This window comes from Strigops habroptila, chromosome 6, assembly GCF_004027225.2.
Source record: "Strigops habroptila isolate Jane chromosome 6, bStrHab1.2.pri, whole genome shotgun sequence".
NCBI lineage: Eukaryota > Metazoa > Chordata > Aves > Psittaciformes > Psittacidae > Strigops > Strigops habroptila.
Window position 1 is genome coordinate 40649083 of NC_044282.2, and position 13677 is coordinate 40662759.

The 13677-nt window shown below is 35.2% G+C and overlaps 1 protein-coding gene across 4 annotated transcripts in view; it reads left to right on the forward strand.

The window, feature by feature from the left end:
* CSMD1 (CUB and Sushi multiple domains 1) overlaps positions 1-13677 on the forward strand; it is a 1137242-nt gene that overhangs the window by 1096439 nt on the left and 27126 nt on the right. For all 4 annotated transcript variants that reach the window (XM_030490098.1, XM_030490097.1, XM_030490096.1 and 1 more), the window contains 7 exons: positions 147-335; positions 2609-2782; positions 4187-4369; positions 8605-8781; positions 9424-9603; positions 10956-11129; positions 12095-12268. In XM_030490098.1, coding sequence (XP_030345958.1) covers positions 147-335; positions 2609-2782; positions 4187-4369; positions 8605-8781; positions 9424-9603; positions 10956-11129; positions 12095-12268 — 1251 coding nt within the window. The remainder of the gene's footprint in view (positions 1-146; positions 336-2608; positions 2783-4186; positions 4370-8604; positions 8782-9423; positions 9604-10955; positions 11130-12094; positions 12269-13677) is intronic.

Here is a 13677-nt window from a genome sequence, read left to right on the forward strand (position 1 = left end):
AACATATCAATATTTAAATGAAATAAAAAACACAGAGGATATCAAATGGACCACAGTCATGAGCTGCTAGTGAAGTAAGAAAAAAACCCCAGAGTTTATTTATAACGCTAGTATTATGCATCAGTGATGAACACTCTGTCTTACAGTGGTGAACTGTTCTGATCCTGGCTTTGTGGAAAATGCAATTCGGCATGGACAGCAGAATTATCCTGAAAGTTTCAAATATGGTACAAGTGTGGCATACCATTGCAAAAAGGGCTTTTATCTGTTGGGCTCATCTGCTTTGACTTGTAAAGCTAATGGCTTATGGGATAGATCGCTACCGAAGTGTTTGTGTAAGTATTCATTCACTTGAATTAACGTTAAAGAGTGGTGCATGAATTTTAGTCATGACAGATTTAAAAAAAAAAAAAAAAAAGTATAGCCATGTATAGAGGAACACAGTTGGACTTCAGGATCAGCATATTCCAAATTGCAGAGCTCAGTAAGAAAACATTAAGAAAAGATGTCAAGATGTCATGCAACTTGTCATTATTAAAAATCGGATTAGAGGGAACTATGGAGATATTATTTCAAATGCCAGAAAGTTAAGATTAATTTCTCCTTCTGGTGTATTGTTAGTTATCTGAAAACAGCTAGGGAAATCTAAAATTATTATTTATATGTTACCATTTAGATTGATAGCCTAAGACAATTAATGCCTGTCTCAGAGTTAATTTTTTTTTTTCAGTTGTACTGAAGTGTGTATGTGAGAATGAATCGATGAAATGTTGTGTGGGAAAATTTTGCTCAAGACGGTCTTTTCACATCATACTTCCTCCATCACTTTTTCCTCAGAGACAGAGGAAATCTTCTAGTACTTCATATAATCAACTCAGTTAGCTTCAGCTCTCTAGAAAATGACTGTTTGGCTGACTTTCATTTTTTCACTGAGCTATTTTTCTTCTCTGATCACTATTCATTTTTTTACATGAGATTTCTGAGTTACAGTGCTATTATAGGAAATAATAAATGAAAGTAAAATTTAATTTCCAAATACATTAGATGATTTTAAAATTTTTGTTTTACAGAATTTTGATTCTTTTTCATAGAATTGTTCATTTGGTAAAAGTGCTTTACTGATGCAAGCATGTGCCTCACTCTGTATCTTAGAAAAACCATTATGTCTGTGGCCCCGTTCTGTCAGTGATCCCTTTCTACTTCCACGACCGGGATTTCAGTGTGAAGGGACACTCCTTATGCAAGGGGCAGAAGAGGATGAGGAATCTAAATTGCCTAGAATAGCTACCCATCATTCCACATGAAGTATTTCAGAAGTTTGATAGCATTTACATGGCTTTCTTATTTTAGGCAGAGCTTGAGGAAATTCATAGTTGTCCATCCTCTTAGAATAGCAATTACTGACCTTGCTCTGGGGATGATTGTTTGAGGCCATGGGAACTTTCAAATGAGCCTGGGAGGTGCCTAAAATCCTCAGACACCTCCTGGATTAGCTGCTGCTAATTTTCTGCTGATGATCTTAATCACTATCTGAATCCTAAATATTATAAGGACAAATCGAAAATTCTTTACCTGAAGAAAAACTCAGTTTTAGTTTGCTCAGTAAATGCAAATTTAGAAGAAGGAATGAATAGAGCTCTTTGTATGAGAAAGATCTATTTATCTATTCAAAGACAAAGTCACTCAGAGTCTTTTCAAGTGAGAGACTTTTCAAATGTTATCGGTGATAATCTCTTTTTTTTCAAGCGTAAGATTGCTTTTGGTGATAGAGCAAAATGCTTGGAGAGGTTGGTGAGATAAATTTTGAACCCAAAGTGGACACAATGTTTACCATGAACAGTTCTAGTTCAAGAGTAAGAAAAGAGTTATGTAAAATTTATTTTCTTTGGTTCTGTCTCTCTTTACTGGATGACCTAAGTTTTACACAAAAAGCATTCAGGATTTGATTTCTAGTTCACCTTAACATGACATGTATTTCCTTATATAGCATCTGAACTACTTGTTTGCAAGTTATACTGTACCAAAACTGTTTATCTGATTTTTTTTCTCAAACAAAATGCTTACATTAACTTAAGCATAAATATAACTAATAATTTACAAAAATTATCAGTAATCAGTATCAGTAATTCCTCTTGATCACTGTGCCACACATTTCTGTGAGGACAGATGAAGGTTTTTTGTTTCTCCATACTGCCTAAACTGCATCTAGTTATTTTACAGATATTATAAATCTACTTACCATTATCATGTCTGTAATATATAAACAAAATGCAACATTAACCTTGTTGGGTTTCTCCTTTCCCAACCTTAACAGAAATAGTGTGTGTTATTTGTAGGGAAGGACAGTGAACAGGAATTGATGAGGAAAGAGAGCTCTGTATATTTTCATGGAAAGGCTAAACTGGATGGGTTAGTTCTACATGTTCATATTTAATCTAACAAATGACCAGTAAATCATCTGCAGCAACAGCAAAACTGAAGATATGGAGGAGTTGAAATACAGACAGAAGTTTATGTTGTGTGGAAATAGTCTCATATTTAAAGTTTATAATAGTATTTTTCTGTGCCATGAAAGCATCATATAATATTGTGCTCTTTCCTCTGTTAGCCATTTCTTGTGGACATCCTGGGGTACCTGCCAATGCAGTTCTTTCAGGAGACAAATTTACATATGGCTCCATAATTCACTATTCTTGCACAGCGGGTCGAAGGCTCATAGGAAATTCTACTAGGGAGTGCCAAGAAGACAGCCACTGGAGTGGGACTCTCCCTCACTGTTTAGGTACTTGTACCAAGCATCATCTGAATGCCCTCTTGTAATTACATTAAGAAGATTATTCTCAAGCAATTTTTAACTACAGTCAGATACCTGTATATCTGTATATCTAGATACAGTATATTGTATACCACAGTATATAGAAGCCACAAAATACTATTTACAATATGGTAGAGTTCTGCTTAAAGAGGATGCATGTATTAAATTTTATTTTCATGAATACTGTTTTGTGTAAACAAAGGTTGTCAAATAGGAAAATGTTGATTAAAAACCACCACAACAAAAGTGCTAGATGTAAAATTCATACATTATGTTCCTCTTTTAACTTACAGTAACTCTTTATGTAAGAGTTATTTACAGTAACTCTTATGTAACTCTTTTAACTTAATATTCTTTATTAGTGCCACAGTGTGCAAATACTAGAAACCTCTGCAATGTTCTTGGTGCTGTCAGGAAGTACAAGAACAGTTTACTCTCCTCTAGACTAACTATGCAAATTTAGAAGAAGCCATAAAACATTACATGGTTTTGTTGAAGTCAAGAGCTCAGACAAGGATTGGCTACTAAGGACATCCACAGTGTATTAATAAGTTTTGTAAGGGAACACTTACATAGAGCTGAAAATTTCCTAATGAGAAATCTTTTTCCACACAGAATTGGCCTTTTCTTGCTTATCTGAAGCCCATGTTTATGTCACTTTCACCTTTTTATCCTGTAAAAAATGCCAGATCTGAGATTGCACCAACACTTCAAAATTTTTAAGGTCAGAGCCCTCTAGTGCTGTTACCCACCATTTCCCACCACAAGAGAAATTCTTATGCTGGTGGAAAGAGATTTTAATTGCTAATAATTTAGACTTTTCATATATCAGTCACAAATATGATAGTATTTTGATAGACTCAATAGATTTTTGAATCATTAAAGACCACTGTAGTCATCTCCTCTGATGGGGAAGATATATCTAGTGTAACTAAAACATTGTTACTGATGCAGAATTGAACTTCCTAAGGTAGAACATGACGTGGCACCATCTTTAGAGCAAGGTGATTCCTCAGGAAAATGAGAAATCTATCTCTGTTGAACAATATAGTGTAGAAAGTGTTATATTGAAAGGACAACAAATTTGTTGAACTGGCAATAAATGACAGAGGTTCTTCCTGTGTTTGCAACTTTTGTATTTTATTTATATCACGTTTTATGCTTAGGTCTATATAGGTCCGAGATAAGGTTAAAAAGACATGTTATTTTCATCTTTGGCTTTGGTTTCCCACTCTCACACTGAAAGAAAAGTGATTAAATTATGACAGAAACAATGCTGTTAATAGTACTCTTCACAAGAGAGTATTTTTGCTACCACTACATTTGCCCATAGCATCTCTTCCAATGATTTTGTTCTGTTGTGTTTTATAGGAAATAATCCTGGCTATTGTGATGATCCAGGAATACCAGCTCATGGGTCTAGACTAGGGGATGAGTTCAAAATAAAAAGTCTGCTACGTTTTTCATGTGAAATGGGTTATCAGCTGAGAGGATCTGCAGAACGAACATGCCTGCTTAACGGTTCCTGGTCCGGTATACAGCCTGTGTGTGAAGGTAGGTATTGATACCATTGGCATTTATGATGCCATTGAATGGCATTTATTAATGGCATTCTATTCTTTAATTAAAAAGTTCTGTGCCAGAAATATGCTTTCATATTGCTCTGCAGAAATTTGATATTAAAAAGTTTGCAAGCAGTTCATTTCTTGCTTGAAAACCTACATCCAAACTTATAAAGTTTTGGAATGTATATTTAAGAGAAGATTGTAAGAAAATAATTCTAGTTAAACAAATACTGAGCCTGAAAATAGGAAATACTTACGTGAGTTAAATGTAAAATTAAACAAATACTTCTGATTGAAGACATGAAAATGGAGCGATAAATAAAGCTGTCATCCATCTGCTAACAATACAATATTTTCATCTTTTCTTTCTATGTAATGTCTATACATGAACAGATCATAAAATAATGTTGTATTCTTAACTAAGTATAAATTAATGTATATTTCTCCACATAAGTTAGACCATTTCTTATGGCATATACTGTATGCTACCTCTTTCAGATAAAATGTGACTGAGAAAATTTCCAGAAATCACATTTTAGAATGAGATATAATAAATAATTTTTACACTTTTTATGCACTGTCAGAGTTAGAAAGCAGTAATGGAAGACTTTAGATTCAGTTTTAAAATGAATTCTTGTTTTCCAAAATATTTGAAAAGATACTTTGTCTAATTAATTGTAGTTGATGGATTCTGTAGTATCTGTTGTCTGCTATGCTAAATGGTGAAATGGAAGTTAGGACAAAATACTTTTGTTCCTTATGTTTTTTCACCTAGGAATTTTATCACAGTATCCTTCCTCATCTAATAATTGTTCTTTTGCAGTATTCTTCAGCACAGACTAATCTTCTGTCAATGTAGATATCTCCATAAATGTATGAAAATGGCAGTGGGCATAGGATCAGTATTTTCAGCAGGAAATTAAAGTTTTTCAATATCCTTTCTTCTTCCTTTGCATGAAGATATTAAGTATAGTAGGACAGCAGCACTCAGTGGCAATTAGCGGAGTTCGATGCTGCTGTTTTTCCTTTCTTTATCTTTTTGCTTCAACCGTCTGTTTTCAGAAAGAAAAAAAAAACCAAACCACAAAGTCAAAAAACCCCCACCTTTCTTTCAGTTTTTCTCTTCTTCTTCAATTGTTTCCTGTTTAGTATAAATAAGGATGAGATTAGGTGAAGAACACCTTTTCAACCCTGTAAGTTCAAGTTCCAAACAACTTAATTTTTCTCTTCCGTATTTGAAATTTTTGCACATAAAAAGTGAATAAGACTTCATTAAAACAAAGACAATTAGGTATTACTCCAAATATCAGTGATACTCAGAGTAATTTTTAATTGGCCAATTGTGTTCATTTTAATGAATTCTATAATCTCTAACCATTACATCATTCTATTATCTATACTATTATATTATTCTATTATCTAGACTATTATACTATTATCTATAGTATTATCTATACTATTCTATTATCTATATTATTATATTCTAACTATTATGCTGGGGGCCATCCAGTTGGGATTCCTGGAGGACAACAAGTTGAACAAAAAGTTCAAAAAAATGCCCCTGCTGCAACGAAGGTTGATGGTATCCCATGCTGCCTTAGGAGAGAAGTGATCCCTCCCATCTACTCAGCACTGGTGAGGTAGCATCTGGAGTGCTGCATCCAGTTTTGGCCACCTCAGTACGAGAGAGACATGAACTTACTGGAGACAGTCCAGCAAAGGGCCATTAAGATGAAGAAGGAACTAAAGCATCTCTCCTGTGAAGAAAGGCTGAAAGAGACTGTTGAGCCTAAGGAAGACAAGGCTCGGGGAATCTTACCAACATATGTAAATATCTGAAGGCAGGCTGCACAGAAGATGGCACCAGGCATCTTGACAGGACAAGAGGCAATGGGCACAGGAGGTCTCAAATTCAGGGAATACTTTTTTTTACAGTGAGGATGACTGAGCACTTGGCACAGGTTGCACGGAGAGGTGGTGGAGTCTCCATCCTTGGAGACGCTCGAAAGCCATCTGGATATGTTCCTGGGCAACTAGCACTTGGTGGCCTTGCTTGTCCAGGTTACCTCCAGAGGTCCTTTCCAATCTCAACCATTCTTTGAGATTGTAATTCTTTGATTCTGTGATTCACTTAAATAGGAAGACGCAATAAACTGAATTAAGGAAATATGAGGAAATTTAATAAGTAAATTAAGTATTATAAGTAATTTAAGGATTATTTTATTGTCAGCTACTGTCAAATTACCATTTTGTAAAATGTTTAGTATTTGCAGACTTGTTCTCTGCACATAAATTCTGTAAATCATTGCATCTAAGCTTTCTCAATGCAGCTCAGTGTTGAATCTTGACCAGTATCTTCACGTGGTCTTTAACTTGGTTTATTTGTGTTAGCATAGCAACATAGAATGTTTTGGGTTGGAAGGGATCTTGAGAGATAATCTAGTCCAACATCTCTGCCATGGGCAGGGACATCTTCCAGTAGATTAGGTTGCTTAAAGCCCTACTCAGCCTGAAAGACCAAAGTAAGGTCTTTCCAGAGCCTTCTCTTCTCCAGGCTGAACAATCCCAACTCTCTCAGCCTTTCTTCAGACGAGAGGTGTTCCAGCCCTCTGATCATTTTTGTAGTCCTCCTCTGGACCCACTCTAACAGGTCCATGCCTTTCTTGTGCTGGGGCCCCTAGAGCTGGATGCAGTACTCCAGGTGGGATCTCACAAAAGTGGAGTAGGGGGGGAAAATCTTGACCCACTGACCATGCTTCTTTTTTTGCAGCTCAAGGTATAATGACAACTGGAATTCCTCCAGTTCTCTAAGGAGGAAGGAGCAGCAGAGACAAACTGCTGTGTAGTGACTATAACTCCCCATCCTCTGTCCCTTCTACAGCACTTGGGCAGGTAGAGAAGCCTGAAGTGACAGAATGAAGTTAACTCTGGGAAAGAGAGGAGGAAAGGTGGTGTTTTAATGTCTGTCTTTTTGTCCCTATCCAAATTTATTTTAATTGGCAATAAATTAAGGGAATTGTCCGTGAGTTGCGTCTGTTTTGCCCACAGTGCTAATTGGTAAGCATTTTCCCCGTCTTAATCAAAACCCATGAGCTGTGTCATCCCTCCTGCTGAGAAGGGGTCAGTGAGTGACCAGCTGGGTTGGCATTTGGTTGTTAGCCAAGGCTAATCCACCACAATATTCCGAGCCATTAAGTTTAATCATACTTATATTTGATCATATCATTGTATTAGACAAATCATTTTACTTCAGAAGAGACTACACTTATTTGTGCTGTGGGAAGAGTAGAAAGGAGTTGCCAGCTCATGAAAGCTGTGCAAAAGACTGTTGAAGTATGTCCTCCCAGTCTTAAAACCCACTTCATCCTCCATGGAAGACTGAAGGAAAGAGTTTGATTTAGATGCACATTTCTTATTAACTTTTGATTAACCGTTTTAATCTCTTAACCTCATGATAGTTTTATTTTAATTTATTCCTATGGAGTAATCTGTCCGTCAATGGAACGTTATTATACTTTTGCCAGTGGCCTGTCTGGTGGCATGATCAAATAAAGATGCTTTACAGGAAAGTTGTTAGAAGAATTCGAAACAAACATATACTTCTCATGATTGGCTGGTCCATTGGAAAAAAAGCCGAACTGTTAAACCCTCCCAAAAAAGCAACATGTAGTCAAAGTAAAGTACACAACTGTCAACGTCTTGGATGTAAGAAGCTAAACATAGTCGTTGTCTTAATGTACAGCTACAGGTGCTGAAAAGGTATGGAGGCCAATACAGGATGTATGTACTTTTCTTGATTAAAAAAAAGAAATCATCAGGAAGATCATAGTTTACTATTTATGCATTTTTACAATTGAAAGAAGAGATACTAGAAGACAGGAAAAAAACAGAAAAACATGCTCAAAGGCAAACAGAAGCACAGGTCTGTCAGAAAGTCCTGAATGAGCTTTCTTCTCTCCCGTGACTGTATCAGGTGGAATGGAACAAGCAGTGCAAACTGTTTAATTAGCAATAGAAGAAACAAAACAAAACAAATGCAAGTAAAGTGATCATATTAACAAAGAGAAAAAAGATATTGATTCAAGAATACACATATTAAACATTTTCTTACTAAACTTGCTGTAGTTTTTTTAAAGAGGCAGCATATTCACCTACTTTTTTTTTTTTTTTCAGTTAGTCACCTGTCATGAAAATACTGATTTTTTTTTACCCTTTTCTTCACAGCTGTATCTTGTGGGAACCCTGGCACCCCAGCCAATGGTATGATAATATACACAGACGGAATATTATTCTCCAGCTCAGTTATTTATGCCTGCTGGGAAGGTTACAAAACTTCAGGGTTAACTACCAGACATTGTACTGCTAATGGGACATGGACTGGCACTGCTCCGGACTGCACAGGTCAGAAATGAACTTTCTTCCTCTAAAGCTTTAAGGTAGTAAGTCATCCAGCCTTTCTACTGAAAATGATTATTTTGTTAGATAAAATAACACATTTCTTCCTCACTCATCTCTTTTGTAATACATGAATATTTCATATATCTAAAGGTACATGCCCTTTTAAAAAATACTAGATGTTTCCAAAACTGTCTTACTTTAAGGTGGATACATAGGTAACTTTTTGTATTTATTTACCTCATGAATATCAACATTAAGTATAACATTACTCCAAGAATAGCTGTTCCTCTAGAGTTTCCTTTAGCCTGGAATCATATTGTACCATCAACATAAGCATAATGTGGCAGATCTCACTATGGAGGAAGAAAAATTCCTGTCAGAACTACCACTAACATAACAGTCTGCAGTAGAGCATACTGGCTTAAGATATTGTATTTAAAAAACATCATATTTGGCCCACACTATTGCAATGCCTCAAAAATATTAATTTTTAACTAAAAATTAAAGATTATTTTTGTGTGAAATATATTGATCAAAATTTTTCTTTTATGCAGTACAAAAAAGGACATTAGCTATATGTAGTTCAGTGTTTCATTCCATGTTTATTAAAAAAAAAACCCTACCTTTTTTTCTTTTCCTCACTAGTGATCAGCTGTGGAGATCCAGGTGCATTAGCAAATGGAATTCAGTTTGGAAATGATTTTACCTTTAATAAGACAGTCAGCTATCAGTGCAATCCAGGATACTTGATGGAGCCTGCCAGTTCATCTACTATGCGTTGTGTAAAAGATAGCACTTGGAACCAGAGTAAACCAATTTGCAAAGGTGTGCATTTGAACTTAATTGGTTTACAAATACTGTTTTGATACTATATGTGAAATTCACTAATCACTGTCTTTATTTATAAGAAAATTGTCAAAATATTCTCTGGGACAATTAATATGAAAACGAACCAAAACATTTAGATAAGTATTTCTGTAAAATTTGTATTTATTTTGCACATATGCTGTGCTATAATATTAGTTAGAATAGCGACATTAATGACTACTAGAATGAAATCAGTCTTCAATGAAGATTATCAGAATGCTCAGTTTAAAATACTAGGAACAAAGTACCCATTTTCTTTTGCGGGACCTTTTATCTTGGATTAGATGGCCAAAATTCTGTAAAGGGATCCTTTACAGAATTTTAGAGAAGGCAGACTTTCTATAAAAGTTCCCCTTGTTGCAGTAGTGCAGTCATCATAAATAGCCAAAAGGTGCTTCACAGATAGCTAATTAGAAGTGCCAACATAAAGGTCATAGTGGGGATGAGGCTGAAAGGCAAATAAGGCAGCCTAGTGAAAATTGTTAGCACTACTACAGTAGCTGAGGGAGTAAATTTAACAGCCTAGGGTGTCTTCTGCTTATGAAAGGCCTAGACTGCCAACATATCTAGCACCGCTTTAAGTGATGTCTTAAGTCTAGCCTACTAATTAAATTTTTGCATCTGTATTTGACTGACCACATTTTCTGTTGTAAAAATAAATGTTTGAGGGATTTTATGGTTGTGATTTTTGTTGAAAGAACTGATGTGTAAATATAAACTTGGTCATTCCAGTTTTCATCATTTTGGGCAGTCTTTCAGAAGCTGGAAAACATCAAATTTTCAAAGAGTCGTAGCCGCTGACTATCAAAAAAGTCAGTGTCCATTGTGTGCTGAAAACCTTAGAAAATGAGCAGGTGAATTTAAAAAAGTAGTATTAAGGACTTTAAAAAGTGCTGCAGAATTAGTTCAAAATAAAATCCAAGTATTTAGAATTGTAGAATCATAGAAATATATTTATTTAAAGAAATCATATTCATTGAAAAAATATACTTAGCTCAGTAGCCTGTTGCCAATAATAATCAGTAATGAATATGTAGCGAAGACATTCAGAACTGGGTAAGCTATATACTCTTCTGGCTTCCAGCAACTTAGAGCTCATGGTCTTCCTAAATTTAGAGGTTGTATTTTTGTATTTAAATTGGTTTTCTGTCTATTACAGACTGCTTTGCTAGCACAGGAATGCTTTGTTAGAACTGAACAGTGTGAAATATTTTTATTTTTTTAGTTTCAAAAATATGAGTAGATATTATGTTGCATTCTTCTAAACCCTATAAAGTCTTGAAATTGAAACTTCTCTTTTTGTGACACAGCTATTACCTGTGGACCCCCTCCAACAGTACTCTATGGGAAGGTGGAAGGATCTGATTATCGCTGGGGTGCCAGTGTGAGTTACAGCTGTGCAGAAGGCTATCAGCTATCTAACACAGCTATTCTCTCCTGTGAGGGTCGAGGATTTTGGCGGGGAGACATCCCACAATGTTTGCGTAAGTTTTCAGGATACAGTTATGTTGGGGTTCACTAAAGCTACAGTTAGTTGTCTCAGTCTATAGTAAGTTTCTCAAAGTATAAAAAGGTCTCAGCTAGATCAGGTAATACATGGATTGCTGCAGGATTCCCCCTGCTTCTTCCAAAAAGCGTATGTTATTATTATGTTGTTGAAATTGTTATGAGAGTGAGTGGTTGTGCCCATTTAAGGTTATGGTCTTCTTCCTTTCCCAAAGTCTTCTCCATCTCTTATTATCTAATTGAACCCATCACCATTTGCTTTACTGATAATCTTTCTGAACGTTCTGAATTTGACTTGTGGTGAGCATGATTAAATTTTTCCCTTACACTTTTTTTTCTTCCCTGTTTCCATTTCTATTAACAGGTGAAAACACAGATGCTAACCCTTAAGCTCATAGCCTTGATCTCCTTTTAAAATTATTCTTTTCTTATCTGAAGGCGACTACATACCCTCATATCTTGTTTGTATTTGTTTTTCAGCTGCTTCTAAATCTGCCAACTCACCTCTTTCAGCGCTTGAAATCTTGCCAGGACTCTGACAAACATTTTTCCTTTCCATTAATTAGGGCAAAAATTTCCAGCCTACTCATCTGAGGGTGACCGACATGAAAACTGGAGACACTTTGAAGCATTACAATATAGCATTGTCTAATTTAAGATTACTTTGTCATCCAAATCTAATCAGCATTTAAGTGTCTCAATTAAAAGGTCTATTTTTCCAGGTTAAGTTTTATGCTTATAATGACTGTAAGAGTATCAGTTAATTTTAATTTGCTATCAAGAATTTATCTGAGCTACAGCTACAATCCTACACAGATAAATGAACATAGCATTTGCACTCATTTTCAGTATGCCCGACTTGCACATAAAACAATGTAGAATACTTCAGTTGAAGCATGTTGATTTTTTAATAACATTTTTTCCCCCCTTTTTTATTTATTAGCTGTGTTTTGTGGTGATCCTGGTACTCCAGCAGAAGGACGTCTCAATGGAAAAAGTTTCACCTACAGATCTGAAGTTAGCTTTCAGTGCAGATCCCCTTTTATTCTAATAGGCTCTTCAAGAAGGTTCTGTCAAGCAGATGGTACCTGGAGTGGAATTCAGCCAACATGCATTGGTAATAACTAGCACTACTTATGCTGTTTCTACTGAGAATATTCTTGATAAACTATTACAGTATCATAAATCTAGCAATTAGCTTTCCAAATATAGAAAATGCCTATGTAATATAAAAAGAACCAGATAAATAATGTTATGAGTATAAAAATTTTAGGATAAACACAGTCACATATGAAGTCATTTGTAAATTTACATGATTGCTTGTCTGCTGGGAATGCAGAATGTCAATACATGCAAGTGCGTAAATTTGTTCCATTTATTTTTAGAATTTATTTTTAGAATCACGGAAGACTTTGGCAGATTAAAGACCAGATTCTGCCACTGAAGAGCTACTGGCATTTGTCAGTAATTGATGCTAAATAAAAAAGTTTTAGAGTTTGTGAAAGTGGTTTGTACAAGCTCAAAAAGATGAAGCCTGCTGGGTCTGATCTTTTGAAATTCTGATAAACTGCCAAGTACTATCAGTTTCTCATTGACTGATAGGCTTTTAGCATGTTACATAAGCAGACTAACAGGGAGAAATGCTGAGCGCTTGTAACTTCCACTGACATTGGCATTTGCTCCAACTTGTGATGACTTGCTTTGGGGTTATAATAGAAAAATTGTCTTTGATATTTCTAAACAAACACATTTAGATCTGGATTGTGGCCCATTTGTATATTTTGCTGTGGCTGAGATACTGGCTTTGTGGAAGAGCTGGGGTGGGCACACTGAGAAAGGGTAGGAAGTGTGATTATTTGAAGTAGCCTGTGTTTGTAATTTAAGACATTAACACTCAACGCAATTCTTTGATATGAATTCAAAACTCCTTCTGACCATAGTTTTTTATAAACTGGGCAATCCATCTTGCATCTCTGTTTTGTAACAGAGGCAAGAAGGTTTACAAAAGTTAAATCTCAGGTCTATTGTGAAGAATTGAATTTGAAAATGTCATAATGACATTTAGATTTATATTTTATATAGTATAATATAGAAGTACATAGAAAATACTGCATTGAAGACATAAGTTTTTCTTTTGTGATATATTTTTATATTATCCTAAAAGGAAAATATTAGACCGTCTAAAATATTTACGGGTACCATTGTTAAGTAATTTGAAAATTAAGATCAGTGAACAATATCTACAACTATGCCTTGAAGTACCATATGATAGCAGACAATGGCAAGCTTTTCTATTTCTGGATTATGAGGATTTCCTTAAAATACTTTATGAATTCTTCCTTTTTTTTTTTTTCCCCACTGTTTCTTCAGATGAGACATATCTTTAAAAGCCAGTTCAGCTTCATGTGTCTTATTATTAGCAATGGCATCCCAGCTGATGATAATTTGTAAAAGGTTCTTGAGCTGTAAAAGCTGTTGAAGTCCAGGAGTGTGCTTAGTTTTCATTTTTGCATGTAAGGTCAACAA